General features: G+C 40.1%; 1 protein-coding gene across 1 annotated transcript in view; it reads left to right on the top strand.

The window, feature by feature from the left end:
• The window catches only part of VPS35L (VPS35 endosomal protein sorting factor like), a gene marked incomplete in the record, with an annotated part of 3,288,436 nt that overhangs the window by 379,977 nt on the left and 2,884,071 nt on the right, over positions 1–24,388 (top strand). The window contains 1 exon segment of the mRNA XM_044089753.1: positions 11,545–11,673. Coding sequence (XP_043945688.1) covers positions 11,545–11,673 — 129 coding nt within the window.

Here is a 24,388-nt window from a genome sequence, read left to right as displayed (position 1 = left end):
CTGGGGCTTCGTGATTCGAGCAGAAGTAGGTGAGTGGTCTGGAGGTCTTTTTTCTGGTGTCCTTATCCTTAGGATCCAATTCAGGTTTCCCTTTCTTGGGGTTCTTGGAAAAGTTTTGAGCCCCACTTGGATGAGAAGAGGAATTAGAAGGAAGAAGGCCCTACCAAACCAACTTATTTCTTCTGTCACTGATAGCACTGGAGTTGAAACCTGCAGAGAGGGTGTAGTCAGTAGCCAAATGGGTAGTGTCTAAGCAATAAACACATTCTCTCGGGGCATCAGAGTGGAGGATCTTGTGCCCACAGGATATGCATTTCCTGAACTCAGTGGGCTTGTTCATCATTGTAAAGAGAAGATACTACACTAAATCATAACCAAAAGATCGAGAGTGATGGTTGAAATAGAAAAGCAGATTTTTTTTTTTATAGCAGAAAGGATGGTATCAACGATGGTACAACAGAATATCCTCTAAAGGGTAGAAACTAGGGAAGGAAAGAAAGGTAAAGGTACCAACAATGGTACTCAAAGGAATACCCAAGAATTAGGTACAAAAAGGATTTATTGACTGACAGCTGGAACAAGAAAAATGCTAGAAGCTAAGGGAGCACAGGTGAGGAAGTCAGAAGATAATAGAAATGCAATACAAATTTGAAAAAAACTCAGAAACCTGAGGAAACGAATGCTCAAGAGAGAAGGATCCACATCTGAATGATATGGTGGCAAACGAGATCAGAGGTATGTTAGGTTAGTGGGCATTATGGGTAAAGGGAGGAGCTCGAGAGTTGGAGCTGAGAATATGGGAAAAGCGGCTGAATCAGATCCAATACCCACCAGTTGAGGATTGAATGAAAATGACATCATCAGATCAAAAAATTTAGCAATGACAATATGAGTGCATATTATATAATGGATTGAAATAGGTTGCAGCTCAGATGCAGAATAAGAGAGGCAAGAGCGTATATGTATATATACATATATTTATATATATGTAAAATAGTCAGAGAAGATGTTGAAGTAATGAGAGGGATAGTGTAGAAATTCAGATGGGGTTAAAGGAAAAGCTGGAGGAGTTAATGTAAGATTAAGTGAGAAAAATAGTACTTTTTCTAGGGATAGAGCTATAGCAAATCTATTTATCCATGAGTTGCATTTTTAAGACTTTTTTAAAGGATTTGTTTAAAGAGCCTACTCTTATATGGAATGGAATGTCATTCCACATTTTTGAGACTTAACATCAGAATCGAGAGTGTCCTGTTGAGTTGTTTATTTTAGTTACATTTAGTAAGTCTTTATTAATTGAAAGTAGGGTTGTGTTTGTAATGTACTGAGTAAAAATATTGGCCAAGCTTGGCCATTTTTCAGGGTCATGGATTAGAACACGTGTCGCATTCATTTGAGAGTAAGAAGAGAAGTGAGGGAGTTTTAACCAGAGGAACTTTTTAGGGCTAGGCAGTGGTGTGGCCTGTTGGGTTAGGTTCACTACAAAATTATGCTATATTTTATTATAACACTGTTCTAATAAGTTCATTTGAGCGGTTTGTGGATTGATAAGTTTGGGGACCCCATACAGAAGAGTTGAAAAGGGTCTATATCACCACATCGAATGGTGATAATTTCGAATGCCCTTTGTTCGAACCGAAAAGTCCAAAAGCCCTAAACCGCAAAGTTATGGAACAGCGATTTTTTTTTTCCCAGGGAAAAAAAATTGGTGGGCCGTCTTCAGGGCTTTGCTATTTCCTCCACTGTAGTGTGATCTCGGAGTTGGTATATTTAAGTGCGGGGGGTATGGGGTCGTGGGGGGCAAAGCCCCCCACTTCAGTTTGTTTTAAAGTTGTGATTTTTTTTCCACGGAGCAGTGATTTTTTTCCCTGAGGAAAAAAAAAATCGCTGTTTTTTTAAGTTCGCTGTTGAGGGTTTTTGGACTTTTAGGTTTGAACAAAGGGCGTTCAAACTTAGCACCATTCGATGTGGTGACATAGACCCTTTGAACATAGGTATGCTGTGGCTGTATGTACTTTTGCTGCTATTGTTAGAAATTGATTAATTATGTAGAAGAGACTGAGTTTTTGATACATTTTTTGACTGTTTCAGTTAATATTCCTAACAGCTTGGGACCATTGCAAGTGATTAGAGACTGCAAACTGGGTGCCATAATCGACTCGCCGACTGACACAAGCATCCTCCAAAAGGGTCTCACAGAGGCGGATAACTGGTGTCAGAGCCATGGCCTAAAGCTAAATGCCAAAAAGTGCATAGTCATCCCCTTTGGGAAAAACAAACTGCCCACAAATTACCACATAGGTGGTAATCCATTAAGTACGGAAGAAGTAATTAGGGATTTGGGGACCCCAAGTAGATAGCAGTCTCTCCTTTGACAATCACGTTGCCAAAGTGGTTAGAAAGACCTTTTCTATAGCCCACCTTATCATGAAAGGGTTCACATCTAGATCAAGAGAGGTCATTGTGCCCCACTAATCATCACTCATCAGGCCCATAATTGAATACAATGCCCCATTTGGGATGTACCTTACCCGACACCTGCAGCAACTGGAAAGACCCCAAAAGTGCCTCACCAAGAGGATCAAGGGACTCAAACAGATGCTGTACGCAGTTAGGCTAAAGAAACTCCAGCTCTACTCAGTTGCCTACCGCCTACTCAGAGGCGATCTGTGCCTGACGTATAAAGCCATGTCCAACCCAGAATTAATGGACATGCTCCACCTCAGGAAATCCAAATCCCTTAGAGCTACACGCTCCAGGGACTTAAACCTCAGCACAGAAATAAATAGGACATGCTGGAGGGACAGATTCATATCCCAGAGGCTCCCCTCACTCTGGAACAAAATCCCAATCCATATTAGGCAGAGCCCCTCAATGACCCTCTTCAAGAGAAATCTTGACGAGTGGATGGGAGATCGTAGGATTACCCCTGGGATCTCTTATGTGTCCCTACTAGACAGAGGCACAGTAAACTAACCTTAAAAGGGCTATCTTCTGTGACCTACTATACAGAGGCACAGTCAACTAATCTAAAAGGGTGGCGAAAACCAAACACACTCTGGCTAGGCTTATAAATGCCCTAGGGCAGATAGCCTAGTATCAACCTATGAACCTATATCACAGTGATGTGGTACATAAACAGGCTGGGAATCAGGGCCTACTCTCTGTGCAGTCTGGCTGTGATGACTTGGGAGTTAGCTTTAAAGCTTTGTGTAACCCTGCAAGCAGCTTGCATTCTGTTGGAGCAAAATGTAGTTCCAGGCAAGCTGAGCAAGACCATTACAGACTCTCTTTAATGGAAATTAAATGAGGGGGTCTTCCAGGAATGGATCCAGTTGTGGGAAATACCTTAAATAGATCTGTTTGCCTCTTTTAAAAACAGACAACTATTTCAATTCTCCAGCAGGACTCCTCTCAGGCAGGCCTGGAAGACAAGTGCATTTACATTCCCATGATCCAGAGTGTTCCTGTATGCATTTCCACCCTTTCCACTGATGTCCAGGGTCATTCTAGATATTCAGAAGGATTCTCCAAAAGTTGTTATGGTGACTCCCTTGTGGTCCAGGCAACATTGGTTCTCTCATCTAATGGAATCGGCCAGAGAAAGTTACCTTAAGCTTGCTCACTGATTGGATCTACTCACAAAAGACATTTGGGTTTAGTTGATGTACCCCAGTCTCAAACAACTCCAACTGACTGCCTGGATGATTCATCGCTAATAAGCTTTAGGCAGTTTTTTTTTTCTTGAGGATGTACAGCTGATAATAAAGAAATTCTGATACTAGGAAGTTTTATTGTTAACCAGTAGAGAAGATTTTTCTAGTTGGTGCCTCAGCTATGATCATAGGTTGGTACTAGGCTATCGACCCTAGGGCCTGTACAAGCCTAGTCTTAACAATTCCCTGGATATTTCTTCCCACACTATTTACTTCCTGGGCCCCTGTCTAGCAGGGCGACTGATGTGATCCCTGGGGTGAATTTCCTTTCTCCCATCCAATCGTCAAGGTTCCTTTTGAAGATGGCCAAAGAGGCGTTCTGCTTGACATGTATGGGCAGTCTGTTCCAGAGTCTGGGGAGTCTCTGGGTCAGGAACCTATCCATCCAGCATGTTTTGTTTATTGTGATGACAAGGTTTAGATCAGTGGAGCGTGTGGCTCTGAGGGATTGGGATTTCTTTAAGTGTAGCATGTCCAGCAGCTCTGGGTTTGACATGACCTTGTATGTGAAGCAGAGATCACCTCTGAATAGACGATATGCGACAGAGTATAGGTGGAGTTTTTTAAGGCGGTCAGCATAGGGCATCTGCTTTAGGCCTGTGATTCTTTTAGTGAGTTATTTCTGTGGCCTTTCCAGTTGTTGCAGGTGTCTTGAGAGGTACATACCAAATGGGGCGTTGTATTCTATAATGGGTCTAATGAGTGATGAGTACAGTGGGACAGTGACTTCCTTTTTTCTGGATGAAAAGCCCTTAGTGATGAGGTGTGGCACATAGAAGGATTTCCTGACTGTTGTGGCGATGTGGTTATCGAAGGTGAGACCACTGTCCACCTGTGTCCCTAAGTCTTCTATCACACTTTTGGTGTTTAGTGTACTGCCACCTATGAGGTTATTCACGGGTCCATGTTTTTTCCCAAAGGGTATAACTGTACATTTCTTGGCATTGAGCTTGAGCCCTTGGCTCTGGCACCAAGCATCTGTTTCTGTAAGGCCCTTTTGTAGAGTATTTGGAATTGTTACCACTGGTTCTCAAACATTTGTGTGAATTACTATCTTACAGCCTGTTTATTCTTTGGTATGGGGTATTTATAGGTTCATAGGTTAAGTATTAGGCTAGTTGCGGACCATTTGAAGCCTAGCCAGTTTCACTTTTTGTGCTCAAAGTAACCTATCCCATTTGGTTATAGAGTGGCCTTTCCCATGCCATGGTCAATAAATATATATTACTGCTAATGAGAATAACTGGGATTATACCATAGATAATTTGAGGTGATCCATGCATTGGATAAAGCATTTAGTAGCTGCTTCTGTCCATTAGTAGTACTGGGTGGTGGTGGGGAGTAATGGAATAATCTCTTTCCCATCCATAGATTTATTTATTTATTTATTTTACATTTGTTAACCGGGAGAGTCCGACTGGATACATGTCCATTTTCAGCGGAGGCCCGGGGAGAAAAGCTCCAGGTACATAACAGACATATGAACATTGTTAATGCAAAAAAAGGAAGATAGTTGAGTTCTAAATACAATATAAAGATACATCACATCTTGGGAAAAAAAACAGCAGCAGCAAATAAAAAAAAACATAGGTCAGTTACAAAGGCGAGGTGCCTTGTTAAAAAGCGGTTAAGGATAGTGAGGTAAGAGAAGGGTAAATGATAGTGGTTAATCAGGTTTGGAACAGGGACATTGCCAGAGAGTATTGAGATGGGGTTTAAGCTTTTTGAATTGTAGGAGTGAGGGTTCTGAGGTGAGCATGGTCGGTAGGGAGTTCCACATTTTACCTACAAAGTTTGAGAATAGAGAATCCCCAGCAGAATTATTGGCTTTGGTAGTTTGAGCTAAGATCTTATTGGAGGAGCGTAAAGATTGCAGGTTAATATAGGGGTGAATGATGTTTTTCAGAGCTGGTGTTTTCTCTGGGTGATACAGTATCTGGTGAGCCATTTTGAGTTGGTTGAAATGGAGTTGGCTGGAAAACTCTAACCACCCTAGTTGCCTCAAGTTAGTGCATTGGTGCGTTCTAAAGGTGGAATTTGTGGCAAATCTAGCTATGTGATTGTAACAAGAAGCAAGTTTGTTAAGGGTTGTCTTATTTAGGTTTGTAAAGAGGGGGGAGGCATAGAAAAGAGTTGATAGTAGGTGTGTGCTGGCAATTGTAATTTTAGCGTGAGGAGTGAGAAAGTGTTTTACTTTATAGAGAGAGCCAAGCTTTTTATTGACTGTTTTGATGGTAAGATTGAAATGGGTGTCAAATTTAAGGGAGTTATCAATGGTAACACCTAATAGCTTTGTGTGAGCTTCTGGTGATATAGTGATTCCATTGGAGGATGTAATAGAGAAGGTGGGGAAGAGTCTTGTTAGTGGGTGAGAAAGTAAGTAGTTTTGTTTTGTTGGGGTTGAGAACTAGTTGTCGACTTGAGAACCATTTTTCTATTAGGTTGAAGGTGTCTTGAGTTGAAGCAGTGAGGTCTGCCAGGTTGGAGGCAGTGCTGATGATAGTCGAATCATCTGCATATTGAATGCATGTGGCATGGGGGGTGATTGTGGGCAGGTCATTAACAAAGATGGTGAAGAGAAGAGGGCCAAGAATAGATCCTTGGGGAACTCCAAGTGTAACAGGTAGGCATGTAGATAATTTGTCCTGCCATAGAACAGCCTGTTGCCCATTGGACAGGTAAGATTGGAACCATTTCAGCGTGGAATTGCTGAGTGATATTTTTTTTAATGTATGGAGGAGTTGAATGTGGTTCACCATATCAAAGGCCTTGGAGAGGTCTAAGAAAAGAGCAGATGATAGTTTATTACTGTTTCTGAAGTTATTGATGGTATTAGAAAAGGATAGTAGGGCTGATGTGGTACTGTGATTTGGCCTGAAGCCATGTTGGGAGTTAGCTAGAATTTTATTTTTGGTGAGGTGTTCCATCAGTTGTTTGTGGACACACTTTTCCATAATTTTGGCCAGGGGTGAGATTATAGCTATAGGTCTGTAGTTGGTTAGCTCTAGTGAGCTACCACCTTTATGGAGAGGAATAATGTGGGACATTTTCCATATGGAGGGGATGAAGGCTTCTGACAAGGTACGGTTTATGATTATGGAGACGGGATAGGAAATGGCCTCAGCTGCTTTTTGCAGAAACTCAGCTGGAAGAAGGTCAGCTGCTAGCTTAGTGGGTTTTAGTTTTTTAAGAAGAGATGTTATAAAGGATATGGGTACTGGATCGAAGGTAAATAGATGATCTGATGTAGTTGTAGTATTCTGCTGGCATGGGTAGTGGAGTGGGGTTGTTTGTTTGAATTGTGTGGCCAGGGATTGTATAGTTTCTGTGAAGAAACTATTGAATGTGCTAGCAATGTTTACAGGGCACTGTTGTTTGCAAGTTGTTGGAGTGGGGGTGGTTGCCTGGCCTGGGTGCAGGAGCTTGTTTAAGCCTGCCCAGAATTTTTGTGGATTATTAAGGTGTTTGTGTTGGAGGTGGAGGAAGAAGTTTTTTTTATCATTTAAGATCATTCTAAGATCATTCTAGATCTAAGTTTTACTTCAATATGGACAGGGATGTGTTTTGTTTCATGTGGATGAGGAGTCTGTTCCGGAGCAGTGATATCCTGTATGAGTTGTAACTATCCCTTTTTAATTTCTCCAAATCTTTTGGGTTTCTAATACGATGATGGGAATGGACCCCCTATTCCTAAGTCAAAGTACGATTAGAGTTCATGAAATTAGTATTGTTTCAGTCTTTGATGTCAGTCTAAAGTGCTCTTCGTAGCACCCGCAATGTGCCCAATAATGACTCCTCCTGTAATTCATATGGAGTTACGTTTATTGGTAGCATATCTAAATATGATTGTAGACTCTTTTTTTTTATAAGACCCGTTGCTCCTAATACTATTGTAACTGTCTGGGTATCCTCCTTCCACACTGCTCTCATTTCTGCTTGCAAATGCTGATATTTTATAACTTTGTGTCTGTCTGTACACAGGACTCTAGTCACTGGGTGTGGTGATTTCAATGATCAGGGTTACTCTTGTCTTCTTTTCTTAGACTACTGTATCTGGTTTTCTAGCATATGTCTTTTAAATTGTTGGTAATGGATGATCCCATGTGATGTAGACTTCTTCATTTTCTATGGTGCTTTGTGGCTCATGCTTCCAGTGCTTTGCAGCCACTTCATTCCCATAATGTTTGCACAATCCCCAGTCCAACAGTCTTGCCACATTTCTTTCGGTATACAGTCCTCCTGACATTAGTATGTCACCACCAGCAATGAGGTGTGCAACTGTTTCCAGTTTGGTTTTACAAAACCTAAATTTGTCTGTCTCTCCCACATGTTCAATGGACTTTGTAAACCAGTGTGTACATAGCCCACTGTCTTGAGCCACCAATATAAACCTTTCTTCTCTTGGTTTGAATTCACCTCTCCTTTACCATTCCTGCATTCATTCCTGATCAACATGAGATTCTTCCAGAAGTTTTCTATACTTACAGCTTTATTTTTATGAGTTTTCTACATTTCTTGCCTTTTCATCTGGTCCTTCATCTTATATTCTTTCTTTTGTTTTTTGGTACATTCAGTTGCTGCCTGATTTTTATCCACTTCTGGTTTGATTTCCATTATTGCTTGACAGCGATATGCTTATGCTAGGTTAAGCAGAGAAGTAATCTTTGATTTATTCTCATGTTTCAAAACTTTCACTACATTTGGGTCTTGTGAGGTGAGCAGATATGTGTGGAGTCACACAATTGCAAATCTGTACATGTAATCAGTTTCAAGAAGGCGCATCCCTCCTTCAGAACGGGGAATATATAATCTTGGTATGCACTGATTTTTATAGATCATTTGGTGAGCACAAAGCATCCTTCTTGTTTTAATATGTAATCCCTCTAAACTATTTTGTTGTTGCAGAAGAGGTTTAGATGCCACACAGAGAATTTCTGATGCCGTTTGATTTGCTGATGTGTAATAAACCATCAGTAATGAGTTTGGTTCAGTGTTTTTATCAGTCCCTTTTAAGGCTTGTGGATCCTCCTTAATTTCAGACTTGACTGCTGTACAAAGAGATTTTTCTATTGTTAGGTAAGCTCTCCCGTTTTTCAGGTGACACTTAACCTTCCCAGCAAAAATTAAAGATCCCAGTTATTTCTGTCTAGATCTGAACCAGCTCTTCTGGCTATTTTGACTTCATTTTTTTCGTAAACTAACTTGTTTTTCGTAAACTGACTGGTTTATTGCGCTGACATCTGCAGGAAAGTTTCTAGGTTGCAACTACTCAAGCTTCCGGGTTACAACTATTCATGCAGGATTAACTCTCTTGCTTTTCCATGCTTATAGGGTTTACAGTATAAAAAAGTAATTCCCCCATATATGCCCTTACTACTTTTAGAGTGTACCTTGGGTCTAGCCATCTATCTAGAGAATAGATTCTATATATTATGGTTATTTCTTTGAAACTCTGGTATTATCTTGTTGATGCTAAATCATTTAGGAAAGGTATACAGCAGTGGAATTCCTAGTATGAGACTGGAAAAAGACAAATTGTATCCATTCAGACATTTCCTATTGGTTGTTCCTTACTACATCTTTTCTTGTTATTCCCACTTTGGTAAAACTGTTCCAGGCAGAATTAAGGCACTTTCTATTACTGCCGTGTTTTCTTTGATGGCATATTGGAAAGTGGTGGTGTGTTCTAGAAGCATTCTAGAGACGCACATGGTCTTCTGGACATAATTTTACAAAGTATTACAAACTGGATTCCTTTTCCAGGTCCAGGACTGTTTTTGATGGGGGCTTCTGGAATCACACGCTTCCTTCTCTTGGGTTGAGTAAGCTGTGGTAATTAACTCAAATAGCCAAAGACTACAACAACAGTGAGAATGGTGAACATGGTACAGTTGTCCAAGTTCCACTTAACAGTAGATGCAGTAGCTACCACTACCCTCCATCCTCCTTTGTGTGTATATATTTTTTGGGTTGGTATTTAAACTTTTTGTTTCTGTTATATGTTGTTTTTTTTCAGGATTGGAATGCTTCTATTCTTATGGACAAGAATGTCCTGTAGAAATTTTAAGTAATCTTATGATGGAATGCTGATTTCCATCTGTAAATGGGCTGTGCAGTCAGCACTCAGAATGACGATGCGGAGGGAGTCAGAGCTTTGTGAAGCTGGACAGTTGTATCCTGGCAGGTTACAACCCAAATAGCCAAAGGCTACTGCGGCAGTGAGGAATTTGATCATCTTCTGTTATGGTTAATATATCTTACACAGCTATACTTTCTGCCTCCTAAATAGATATAAGCAGAGACAAAGCTGTGAATGGCAGTAACCACATTTGTTAAAGCAGTATATTGCTGTAATGTTTTCTGTCTGAATTTTGTGTAGTCTACGTCACAAGAATTCTGTTTTTTTGTGAGCTGAAGTTCTTTGAATTTTATCTAACTAAACCTCTTCTATTGAAGGTAATTTTAAACAAACAAAACGACTCTCCCCAATGCCGTTGAAATTAAATGTAGGAAGGTTGTACACCCTTGAAGGAAAGGAAATACTCATCTTTTCAGATGCACAGTTTTCCCATTTCTCCTTTGCTGTTTATCTCAGTTGATTACTGATTTGTACAACAGTGACCATTAAATGAACACTCATCAGGCAACTGAGTACAGATTGTGAAGAAAAGTATTTCTCCCAAGAATTGTGGGCCTTTCACCACCTTTCTACTCTGAATGGAGTGGCATTCAGTTTTGCTAATCCTTGAAAGACAGCGCGGCATCAGATAAATGCCTGAGGGTTCTATGCAAGTGTTATCAGATTTGCGCATGGTTACTCAAAGTGAAGAAGTAAAATCATCTCAAGGCAAAGCCTGAAGATGACCATAGCTAATAAACTTGACAAAGCTTGCTTAGACACCAAGCAGTATATAAATGCCTGCACTATCATTTAGGGATTTCTGGATAATCAAATGACCATTTTGTGTAAATGATGTTGCAGTCAAAGTTAAATTATAACTCTAGATGAAGTGGAGAGCAAACCCCCAGACACCTGCCACGCACCCTTACTTAATATAACACCACTCAAGTTTTCGCACAAAACAGTCTACTAGTTAAATGAAATCACTTAATAGCATGACATATTCTTACAGTATCAAGAAAAGTAGTATATGTGATACTTTCCAGTGCAAATATATTAATAGCAGGACATGGTCGGTAGACCAAGTAACTTTGAGTTATGATTTATGATGTACAAAAATTTAACTCTGTAACTCAAAATACGATTCAGGGTGACAGCAGTAAATCATTGACTCCACTAGCCAAATTCTAGTCACCTTCAGTTAGTCAAGAATCTTTATGCTAGTGAAGGCAGCCTTGATTTGTGGGGTACTGGATTCCAGACATATGACTTTTTAGCAGCCAGTCTTTTTAGCATCATCCCGTTTCAAGAGACTGGACTTGCGTGATGAGGTTAGGAGGGGAGTTATGCAGTTGGAAACCACTCAGGATAAAAACCAAGACATTAATTTTAGAGTGAATGAGAAAGTCATCATGGTGTTTGAACCTCCAGATATTGTGAGGAAAAAGAAACTGCATTAAACAGCCAGTATTCAACTGTGTTGTTATGTCACTGTCTCACTTTACGTTTGTTGATTTCCTCCCCGCAAATTTGCAAAAAGGTCAAACTGAATATTTGTAGTTGGGCATGATTCTCACTGGGTACTGTTTTTAGTTTGTTTCCCCAAGTAATCAGCTACTCTGGTTGATGTTGGTGGAATGAGAGAGATTCTTATGTGCACTGCTTTCATTATTCTCACTAGTATCATTGCTTTTGTTTCTCTTCTAGGGATCTCAAAAGGAGTTGTTGAATTTGACTCAGCAGGATTACGTGAACCGAATTGAAGAGCTCAACCAGTCTTTGAAGGATGCCTGGGCTACAGACCAGAAAGTTAAAGCTTTAAAAATAGTCATTCAGGTCAGTTACAGATACCATAAATATAAACGGTTTGTATTACAGCATAAAACAGTTGATTAGCTTTCAGTTTCTCTGACTTACCTAGCAAATTGGTGTTAGAATTACAGTGCCCTCCTTTGTACCATATTGCATAACGTTATTAGATTTCTCTGGTATATTTTAAGTAACTTCAAGTTATTGGAGCTAAGATATCTGCATTTGCTGTCTCATTAACTTTCTCATCATGTTTTTCCTTTGGTATTTTTTATTATTACATGAGCAAAGTGGTGTAAACTTTTAATTTCCCTTGTGAAATTATCTAGTTATGTCTGAATGTGACAGAACTTGAACTCATCCAGTTTTCAGCAAGTGTTAGGGATGCTTTTCAAGGGCGTCCTGGGAGCTTTGTTTGTTTAAATGATTTACTTGTAACACAGTTTGCAAGTGGAAGTTACAGGTCAGCAGATCATACTCCTGCATTGAAACTTTCTTGCTTTTGTTTGTGCACTGTTTTATTTAACACCCCTATAACTAAGTGCAGTGTACATAATTAGTTTTAGTTTTCAGTTTTTTTCTTTTCTTTCAGGTAGTTATTTAAGCATGGGCATAATTTTTATTTAGTATTACTTGTGGATGGAAGGCTATTAAATACAAGCTCTTACTTGATTTGAAGATAAAAAGACAGTTTGAGGACACTGAAATAAAAGTCTAAATCTCATTGATATCCTTCCAACTGTAAGATGGAAATGTGCATTTTTTTTTGTCTTGATTTATTCTTTGTAATACACATTCAGGTATTTTGAATTGCACTACCTTATGGATACATTTTTGCTATGGTCTCATAACATGTGTGATGACCATGCCCTGGCCCAGCAATCAAGGAGCCTCAATCCTCACCACTAACACCAGGGAGGACGTCTCATATAAGAGGAAAGGGTAACAAATACACACAGTAAAGTACAATTTCCCTTAGGTGCACACAGATATCATAGTCAGTCTGGGCTGGTTGCTCCCTTGCTGTCCAGATCCCCAATAAGACTCTCCAATGGCACAGCTATAGGGTCCAGATCTCAGCCTAGCTGGCAAGCTAACCTCCAGTACCCTCTCTGTCCCACCAGTGCTTTGTGTCCCTGCCCAGGTAGCTGACACACCACACACACTTTGAGATAAGTATTTATACAACTTCACAGACACTCCTGGGAAAGGGGCTGACACAGATTCTCCATCTGTGCTCCTTTACCCAGACTATACGGTAGTAATTTCTGCCACCACCAGCTAATACTTACCTGCTACCCAAAGGCCCTTAAAAGGGTGTCCAATTATTACTGTGCAATATTATTATCCAATTGGTAATGTGACTATTCAGTTTAAGGCTTATTAGAGTGGCTTATTACAATAAACTCTATAAGTATGCAATGTACTCTAAAGCTTTCTTATCTCTACACTCTCCACAGGTAAAAGTTTTTAAAATATTTAATAATAAATAATTAAAACACAAGACAATACTACTACACCACAGTGATATCTAAGAGTTCAGAGATCACACAGAAACTTAAAATAATACAGTAGGACAGGTCTGATGTCAAAGAAAAACACTTAATCTAACTTTCTAATCTTTAAATATTCTTAAGAGAAAACACAGTGCTGCAATCCTACTTACATACATATAGAGCATAAGCAGTGCTGGGGTTGATGGCCCAAGACAAAATGCTTACAGTCTCTCTCTGAACAATAGTTTTTAAACTCACTAACAAACAGCTCTGCTAGGCCCTCACAAATTACATCATTTTGACACTTAGGTTTTCCCAGGAGACACATTACATCATTTTGACACTTAGTCTGGAGTTCCCAGGCAAACAAACTGCAGTATTTAGCAAGCTAACACCTGCTCAGGAAACTACAACAATAAAAGTCATTTCACATGTACACTCTAGCAGTTATTCCTTAAGACAATAGAAAGAATGTATTCAGCCAGCCGCTTCGGCACCACTATTTAGATAATTTTAACTTCAAAGGACATTTGAAATGCAATGCTTAGTTTTCCTTACAGCAGATGGCAATGTTGCTACAATCCTGAAGTTCACATTTTATAGTGTTTTCTTTCATTTAAGAACACAAGCCTGTATTTTACATTTATATATACAAATGATAGAGTTATGTATCAAATTCTATTTGACTAGGCTGGCAGCCTTCGCCCATCTTTCCCCAGTCTTCACAACATGTATGGGTGCATTATAGCATTTACTTAGTTGGAGCATAACAAGATTTCAGAGCAATACAACAAATGAAAGAACATGACAAATTTTCAGGATGTTGTGTTATATAAGTAGTGGATCAAGACTTTTGGGACAATACCATTAATGAAGTATTGGATATTGCAAAGGAGATAATTCTGGAGGTGGGTTCTTTAGAAAAGGGAAGAAGCAAGATACATAGGTTTAAGTGGAATTTGTTGGAAAAGTACATGCACAGTAATGCTCAGGACAAGTAGTAAAAAGTAAAGGAAGGCAGGAATTGAGCAAGTTATGTAATGTTGAGTGAATGAAAACTTTTATGAAAATGTACTTGTATGCTGCTTGAAAATACTAATGGAACTGTAGTTATGGTTTGTTTTCTGTTAATATATGTGACTTTTTTTAAAATATGTCATGTTTAATGATGATATTTAAAAAAAGCCTATGTGAGCAGTTAGATGTATGGTTGAGGAAGTATTGAGAAGGAGCTGAGAGAATGTTATGAAAATGATGTTAGATTTGTGGCATGGACGTCTGTGATTGCTGCTTTGTGCATGTTTGGCAGCTACAAAACAGTGAACACTATCAGGTTAAAAACTTGTAAACTTCAGGTTCTTGGCTTTTTATGATTTTTGTATATTCATAACACATCAGTGGTATCTTTCTTCTGTAAGGCAGTGTTATAAAATAAAATGGATATAAATTAAAAATCAAAAGTAAATAAAGGAAACAGGCAGAAATCTCAAGGAAGAAAATACCTTAAACTTTGTTTCCCCTCTTGACAGTTTTGTCACAAATCGAATAATGACTTCAGTCTGATGGTTCTTTCAATGTATACATAGAGATAAAAAAAATCACAGTCTCATGACCAGTAGCAACTAACACAACATAAACTTGTTAAATGCTTAAAGGTTTTGTTTTCACACTAATTTTAAAATTCAAACAATTATTTATATGCAAAAAGTGACAAACGTTAAGCATCTGGTATTTGTATGCCTTGGTATCTAAAGCATTTTCTAAGTCACCTTCCCTTACATCTTTATGTATGTAATGCAGAACTTAAAATAACATTTTTTTAATTCTCGCAGTTAACAAAATACGTTGGGCAATTTTAATATTTATTTTCTTTATCCCGTAAACATTTTGATAAATTGCGCTTTAAAGTGCTGTAACTGTGTGTCTTACATAGAATATGTCACAATTGGAACAACTTACTATATAAAATACACAAGAAGAATAACACAGAAAGTGGCATTGAAGCTACATGTGTTCTCTTTTTCAGAAAATTAAAAAAAAAAAGTGGGTTGTTGTCTGTGAGATGACATTTGGCACATAGCCCCCAAGGAAGTATACCTTTCCATTTTTGATTAAAGACTTCCACTTTAGTACTGCATTATTATTCATTTCAATATTTAAGGCTCAGATTGTTTTTATTGATACGATTGTACGTAACCCAATTGCTGATGATGTCTTTCAGATATTTTGTACGATATAGATGCCATTGGCTTAGTGGGACTAACTCAGTCAACAAAATGTAAATAAAATAAATATTCTTTATGACTTTTGAATCTAAAACAATGTTCTACGAACATATACTTCACAAAATATGCCTGTGAAGATGTGGAGCAGGAACTGTGCTTTAGCTTATTTTGTGATCTGACATCTGGTCCGTCATTTGCATTCAGGTCAAAAAGTCAGCAAGCAATAGTACCACCTTTGCTAAGAGGCAGTGTGGCTTGGCAAGGTTGTGAGTATTCTCCCCTTTCAGATGTTCACTTCTTTGGAAAGGTGAATATCCCATTGATGTCAAAAATCTTGCCACCTATTTTAAATTTTGTAGTAACTTCTATATATTTACAGTAGTGGCAGTGCCCACATTTTTTCATACCCTTATGTGATATGTAAGATATCCTTCTAGACTCTAGTAGGTTTTTCAAATTCAAGCCACATTTGAAAATAATTCTAGGTGTGTCGCCCAGTTTCTGGTTAATTCCAGTATCTTCATTTATTAAAGCCCAGTTTTTAATCAGAATATTCCAGAGTATCCTGGCATCATTTGAAAATGGGGTAATGATGCTCAAATTATAGCTAATATCAATGGGAAATATGCATGTGAAACAAAATATGTGGTATATGTGGCTCAATGCCAGTTATTCCCAAGTTTCTATATAGGAAAAATGGCATGTTGTGTAAAACAACCTATGTGTGAACATCAGTACAATATATCTAAAGCCAATCATAATAATGTTCTGGCTAGACATGTTATGGAATACCCTGATCATGAATTTCGGTATATGGTTATTGATCAAGTGCAACATGACATTAGGGGGGGAGCTTGGCCATTGCAGCTAGAGGAGAGAGAACTATTGTGGCAACTAAGATTAAATGCCCAAGTTTCCCTGAGTCTAAATGAATACAGTTCCCTGAAGTGTGTATTAAAGTTAAAATCACTAGACAGATAATTAACTGTGGTAGAAACAACTCTGATCCAAAACAGTACCAAAACAGCAAAATCTTCAGAAGTCAGGAATCAAAAAACAGGAACCAAAGTCAGATCCAAAAGCAAACTCTTTATTCTCCAGCGCCTCGGTGTAACCACTCTTGAAAGGTGGTCACACCGAGGCACTGGAGAATAAAGAGTTTGCTTTTGGATCTGACTTTGGTTCCTGTTTTTTGATTCCTGACTTCTGAAGATTTTGCTGTTTTGGTACTGTTTTGGATCAGAGTTGTTTCTATCTGAAGGTGTGTGGAGTGGAGTTTGTGTAATTAGATAATTAACTGTGGTTTGTGTGCGTGAGAATATATATGTGTGTGTGTGTGTGTGTGTGTGTGTGTATATATATATATATATATATATACACACATATATATATATATATATATATATATATACACATATATATATTTTATAAGCACACTTAATAGTGAATTTTTTATTTGATATTTTAGATGCAGTCATAACATTTGCATTGACAAATGTATTTTATGTGGAATGCAGCTTTAAGAATCTCAGGAAGTGATGTTATGGTTACACATGTTATTTAAACTTGTGTGAATGAATGAATGTTTGATGTCTGAAGAAGTTTACTGATTTTAGTAGACGAAAGCGCTAACAATAAACATGTTTGTTGGAACTATTATCATCTTTTTTTTGTTTTTGAGGTTCTTAATCCTGATAGAACAGGAGACCTTTTTTTGTAAAACCTAAGAAAGACCCCTACTGAGAGATGACAGCCAGCTTCACCTCAGTGTATTTTTACTTGTTTAATTACTATGTTCCATCTGGACTAATCCATTAAATGGTTTGGATGTGATTGAAGTCCTCAGGAAGACCTCTTCTTGTCAGATGTATTCTAATTAGTAAAAAAGGTTCTCCTCCTGGGTAGAGGTGTCCTGAATCATATCTGATTAGTATGCAGGCTGTTTTAGTTTGGCTTACCTCAGATGATTGCATGTCCTGAATCATATCTAATTAGTATGCAGGCTGTTTTAGTTTGGCTTACCTCAGATGATTGCATGATTAGTTTTTTATTCCCTCTGGCTCCCATTCAGCACGGCACACCCTCAGCCTGTTCTCTTCGACTTTTGTGCTCATCCATTTCTGAATCCCCCAGTTGCTCTTATCTGTGGTACCCTTGACATGTACCTCCTCCTAACTGTTTGGGGCATCAGCTTTAGTGGTACTCGTTGTTAGACCCAGGGAGTGATGAAGAGCTGCGAGTGTGGAGCATCAGAGCCATCATATTTGTGGTGACCAGTGAGTGATGTCAAGAAGTCAGTGTTGCCTCCTGAGTTAAATATGAGATGTCTTGCAGAGTTCCTGGTCTCCAGCAGAGGTCACCTAGGCATCAGGTTTTCCCTCACTTACTTCCCAGGATAGTTAGAAAATGGCTGTTTCATCATGTGTCCCGGACAGCCCTACTGGCAGTTCAAGTCCATTCATGACCTCACATTGCCAACGGTGCATATAGGTGCCCTGTCTCTACACCAGTGAGCTGACTACAGTGATTATACAATTTGGGTCTTATGTATTCAAAAGTCTGGGTTCAGATTTCCAGAATTTTTGTCCATCATGAACTTGTGGAGTACAAAAGGTTGAGTTCAGCACTGAGTGGTCAGATAACCCCCTTTTAGGAAGTTCTGCATTCCCTGTCCTCCTTTGTAAAATCTTTCTCCTCATTGTATGTTGAATTTCATAACTTATAATCCTTTTTAAGGTTGCAGCTCAGAGGCTCTGAAATTCATTGCTTTGTAAGCCACTTTTCTAAGTGATCTTCACTTCTACTTGTAGGAAAGCTTCAGACCCTTATTTTATGGGGAACCATATATAGCCTTTTACAAGGAGTGGGTGTTCTTTGGACCATTTCATGTCTACTGGTGAAAGAGGTGTCAGAATTGTACTTAAACAAGTCCATCCATCTCCCTGTTTATTTTCTTTTTCTGGTGAAAACCTAAATTGTGGTAGAAAACACATTATTCTGCTATATGAGCCGTCTCCAATGAGTTAAACTGGAAAACAGTAGGTCTGGAAGCTTGAAGCAGGAAGAACTATTTTATTCTACAAGGGTACCTGAATTGATTGCTTCTTCTAGGTTGCGAATGTTCTACAGCGGTTGTGAATCTGTTAAATAATTCCATGCCCAAGGACCACATTTTTGTTAGCCCATTGATATGTTTTATTCCCCTTCTTCTGCCCCTTATGGAATTTACTTAAACAGACTTTCAAAATGTGTTTGAAATCATTAAATGTTCTATGAAGGCACTCGGATTCTCATGGAGTGGTAATACAATTCAGATTTGTCAGGATGTTCCCCTTTAAGTAAAGCATCTCTGTGGAGCATTGATGTTCTTCGTGTTTCACTGTTGCAGTCATTACATTTGGGATATCTGCTTGCAGGTAGCCCTCAGTCGGCTTTATTAACAAAGTCTTGGGTCCTGCATCAGTTGCTGTCCCTTCTTCCATGACGTCATGTCGTCAGGGGAATAAAACATGCAGCCGACGCCATTACATCAGTCTTTCTTGCTGTGCGGTGCCTGAAGCAGAAGCAGTTCCCAAGTACCGGTCGGCCGACTCCTGAAATTTTCGTTTTCGAGTTTCAGAACTGAAGTCTTCAACTAAAGCTAAGTACCCCATTGGGGAAACTTTTTCTTGCTCCTTAATGATGTCAGTAAAAGTTAATAATTGCATTACTTGTGGAAAGCAAATACCTCATAAAGATTTTCATTCGTACTGTATTCCTTGCCTAGGCCCTGACCACGACGTACCTTGCTGTCAGTTTTGTGCTTTATTTAATCAGCGCACTATCCATCGTCTGTATATTTTCGCCTCTAAATATTTCGGTTCTCTGTTTAATTATCCAGAAATGTCATCGGTTAGCCATCCGTCTACCGGAATTCCGAAAAAACGCAAAGATAAAAACAGAGACAGGCCGCCGAGGTCCAAAACTGCCGACGCTTCTCCTAAGCCAGTCGCCAGTTCATCGGTACTCAGTGAGGCGCTTTTGCAGCCCCTGATACCCGCTACTTCTGATTTGCAGGCCTCTACTGAGACCCATTCGGAGTCCGGTATGCTGCGAGATGCTTCAACTATGGAACCCACGGATGTCTCTACCTTGGATGGGTCCGGAGCCGCTGTGCAGGCACTGGCTTCTGAAGGTGCATTCAGGCCTACCAACGTGCATATTAAACTGACGCCTCCTTCTTTACATAGGCCTAAATCTCGATCCATGTCTAAAAAACCGATGCCCAGGCCACATGCTCAGGCCTCTAGGCCTAAAAAACAAATGATAAGAATGGCTGAAGATCTAATAACTCTAATCAGGGATAGCCAACCCCCCCACTTCAAAGAGGCCTAGGACTGAAGTTGATTATGAATCTTCTGATCAGGATTTTGTTTTTTCTGACTCTTCTGATGATCTGGATTTTCCCATACCTACTTATGAGGATTCTGATGCAGAGGACTCTGTTCCCTCTGCTTCCCCTCCTGAGGATTTTTCTTTTGGGGAAACCTTAGCATTTCCACTGGGAAAGCCAGGATTTTTCTGATTCAAAGAGGCTTAGGGATTTCCTTCTCCTGCCTCAGCATAGGCCTTTAGCTATTCCTCCTGTACTAGACATTGTTGATGATGCTTTCTTGGAATCTAGTTTGGCCCCTGATTCCCTGCCTCCTGCTCCCAGAAAACCTGACAGATACTACAGGGTCCCTGAGTCCCACAAGTTCCTTTTCAAAAATCCTATTGCAGATCCAGAGACTATTTCACAGGGGCCCAAGGGCATTAAGGCTTCTACTGCTAAAAATCCTACCCCTTTTGATAGAGACTCCAGGGCGCTGGATAGATGGGGTAAGAAGGTTTACACTTCTGCAACCCTGGCCATTAGGGCTTTAAACTGCCAGTTTCATATGTTAAAATATCAGCAACATGTTATTGGACTGCTTAAACAGAAAACTATGTTGATTCCTGACTGTGGAAAATAAAGACTTACAGGATTTAATGCATTCTGCCAAACAAGTTGAAAAACATACTTTGCAATGTGGTTTTGATTCATTAGAGGCCTCTTGCAGGGCTGCTGTTACTGGGTCTGTAATCAGAAGGCATGCTTGGCTTAAGGAGCAATCTTTGCCTGATCATGTTAAAGCTAAATTGTTGGATGCTCCTTTAAGTCAGAACCGCCTGTTTGGCAACAAGGCTGAGGAAGTTCTTAAAAAGATGGAAGATAAAGCTAAATCTATGCAAACTGTTAAAGATTTTTTACAAGTTCAGCCTCCTAGATTTAGGAGGCACTGGCCGTCTAAGAATTGGTCCTTTCCAGACCCTTCCAGGTTTTCTCAAGCCAAACCCAGACACAGCAAAAACTCCAGGTTTCAGTCCCAGGGGACTCACAGAACTAAGCAGTGGGGGGGCCTCCACTTCCAAGTCTGGGAATAATAAGACTACCCCCCCCCATGGTAAACTGTCGCAATGACTTCCTTTTAAAATTTCCAAGCACTTATCAACTGACTTTCCCTTTGGGGGCAAAGATTGCTCTTCATGCAAAGAATTGGGAACTCATTACCCAGGACAAATAGGTTTTAAAGATAGTGTCCCAGGGATACAGATTTCACTTCCACACGTTGCCAACACCAAGTGGGTGGCCGGACCTACCCCCAAGTCAGTGGGCAGAGGCCCAAAAACAAGTACATTCTTTCTTAAGCATGGGGGGGCTATTCAACTGGTATCAGAAGAGGAAAAGGGACAAGGTTTCTACTCGAGGCTTTTCCTGGTACCCAGAAAGGACAATTCATGGCATCCTATCCTGGACCTGTCTACTCTAAACACCTTTTTGGAGATTCCAAAATTCAAGATGCTGACTTCACCAATTACTTCCTATGCTAAGCAAAGATGCCTGGTTGGCAACACTAGATTTAAAATAAGCATACCTGCACATCCCAATCAGGGAATCTTGCAGAAGATACCTATGCTTCAAAGCAGGCTACACGCACTATCAGTTCTCTGCACTGCCTTTTGGCTTATCTACTGTGCCCAGGGTATTCACAAAGTGCCTAACTCCAGTTATTGCATTTTGCAGGCAAATAAATATTCAAATATACCCATACCGGGACGATTGTCTAATTCAGGCAAAAAGCCAGGACATACTTTTGCATCATCTGGCCTTTGTAAAAAGGGTTCTGACTTATCTGGGGTACACTATAAACGTAAAGAAATCACACCTGGTACCCTGTCAACAAATTATATTCCTGGGAGCAAGCTTGAATACAACTTCTCAGATGGTTTACCTCATGCCAGAAAAGCAAATTCATTTGACAACCTACTTCAAACAAATGGCCACAAAAACCCTGCTCTCTGCAAGACAAATGCTGAAAGCTTTGGGGTTCATGGCCTCCTGCATTCTTCTAATTCCATATGCAAGACTGCATATGAGGAAACTACAGTGGTTTCTAAAAAGCCTATGGTGTCAACATTCTCAAGACCTAGAAACAATGATTCCTAGCATACCTTGCCTACACCTAGAGTTCCTTTGGTGGGCAGAGGCTTGCCACCAAAACAAGGGACTACCTTTCACACCACCCTCTGCCACCCAATCCCTAACAACAGATGCATCAGACTATGCATGGGAGGCTCATCTGGTAGGGAAGTGCATTCAGGGCAAATGGAACCCAAGTCAAATGCACCTGCATATCAATCAAAAAGAAATGTTAGCTGTACAGAATGCTCTGACAGTCTTCAAGGACCACATTTTTCCAGGACAATTAATGGTAAAGACGGACAACACCACTGTTATGTGGTACATAAACAAGCATGGGGGTACACATTCTTACCCACTCTGCAGACTAGCCATGGCATTGTGGAACACAGCCTTGAGCTACCAAGTGCACCTACAAGCTCAATTCCTGCCAGGAAAATTAAATACACTGGCAGACGGACTAAGTAGAAACCTCATGGACCCACACGAGTGGAAACTGGAACCAAGGATTTTCAACATGTTGACAAGCAAATGGGGGAGCCCAGATATAGACCTGTTTGTCTCTCCCCAGAACTACCAATTGGACAAATTTTGCACAAGGACTCCCCACAAACAAGCATGGAAAGTGGATGCTCTGTCCTTCAGCTGGAAAAACCTATCAGTCTATGCCTTCCCCCTTCTGCCTCTGCTCTCCAAAGTACTACTAAAACTCAAACAGGACAAACCAAGGATGATTTTGATTGCTCCAGACTGGCCGCACCAACACTGGTACCCCCTTCTGCACAGTGTGTCATGATTATCTCCATGGCACCTGCCTCAGACTCCTTCCCTGCTGTCTCAGCAGGAGAACCAGATTCTGCACCCTCAGCTTCCAACACTGAACCTTGCAGCCTGGCTAATTACTTAATCTCTCCTATACCATCCCTCAGCAAACCTGTGATGGATATCATTTTAGAGGCAAGAAGACCTAGTACTAGAAAAAGCTTATGCTGAAAAATGGAAAAGATTCTTTGCCTGGAACCAATCTCAAGGCATGAGCACAGCAGCGCCCAATGTACCTCAGATTTTACAATACTTAACTGAGATGCATCACAAGGGCCTGTCTTTTTCCTCCATTAAAATCCATGCCTCAGCCATTTCAGCTCATTATAACACAGAACCTCCCCTCTTCTCTCATCCACTGCTCAAGCAGTTCCTCAGAGGGGCCAATAATTTAAGACCACCCAGGAGAGCTCCAACCCCAGCCTGGGACCTTAACTTTTTCTTGGAGAAACTCACTCTACCTCCTTTTGAGCCAGCTGCTACTGCAGACTTAAAATTTATTTCTTGGAAAACAGCTTTCCTTTTAGCAATCACTTCAGATAGGAAGGGTATCTGAATTACAGGCCCTTATGACAGTGGAGCATTTCATCATCTTTCATGCGGACAGGGTGTCCCTCAGAACCAATCCATCCTTCATGCCCAAGGTGGTATCCAGTGTGGCTCTTAATCAGTCCATTCATTTGCCAACCTTCTTTCCCAATCCACAGAATAAAGATGAACGGATACTGCATTCCTTAGATGTGCACAGACAACTTAGATTCTACTTGGACAGGACTAAACCTCAAAGAAAATCTGAACAACTGCTGGTGGCATTTGCTGCAGGGGCAGAGGGGAAGGCTATTTCAAAGCAAACCATTTCTAAATGGATAAGTCATTGCATTCATTTCTGCTATAAGCACCATGGAAAACATATTCCCCCAGGGGATCAGACCTCACTCCACCAGGGCTGCATCTACCTCTACAGCCTTTCTCAGAGGTGTCCCTACCAGGGAAATCCTAGAAGCTGCTATCTGGACTTCTGTACATACTTTCACCAAGCATTATAATTTGCCAATTTTCTCTAAATCCAGAGCTGGCTTTGCCACTGCAGTCTTGCAGGGACTTATAGCGGGCCCTAATGCTATCTAAATTCCTCCTCCCAACTATAGCTTTGGGAATCTACCCAAATGTAATGACTGCAACAGTGAAACATGAAGAACGTAGTACAGTTGTGTACACTTACCATAAATGTAGATGTTCGAGTGTATTCACTGTTGCAGTCTTGGTTACCCTCCCTCCAGCCCCCTAACTTCTTTTGGCTATACCTCTACTTTCCTTTACTATGCTTAAAAGCCTTTTTGGTGTATTTGCTTTTTTGTTGGAGGTGTATCTTTGTGCTTTTATGTTTAATTGCTTCCCATTAGGGGGACACCTGACAACTGGGGCAAGAAAACTGATATAATGGCATTGGCTGCATGTTTTATACCCCTGACGACCTGATGTCATGGAAGAAGGGACAGCAACCAACACAGGACCCACGACTTTGTTAATCAGGCCGACTGAGGGCTACCTGCAAGCAGATAACCCAAATGTAATGACTGCAAACGTGAATACACTCGAACATCTACATTTATGGTAAGTGTACACAACTGTACTTTTCTTTTTGTTCATCTATTAATAAAGAATTGTTTTACCTCTGAAATTAGGTATTTGATTAGGGCATTTGATTGTATTTATTT

Source organism: Protopterus annectens, chromosome 12.part0, assembly GCF_019279795.1.
Source record: "Protopterus annectens isolate FY-2018-M chromosome 12.part0, PAN1.0, whole genome shotgun sequence".
Classification (NCBI taxonomy): domain Eukaryota; kingdom Metazoa; phylum Chordata; order Ceratodontiformes; family Protopteridae; genus Protopterus; species Protopterus annectens.
The sequence above is the reverse complement of the archived record's forward strand: the minus strand, read 5'-3'. Positions and strand labels throughout refer to the sequence as shown.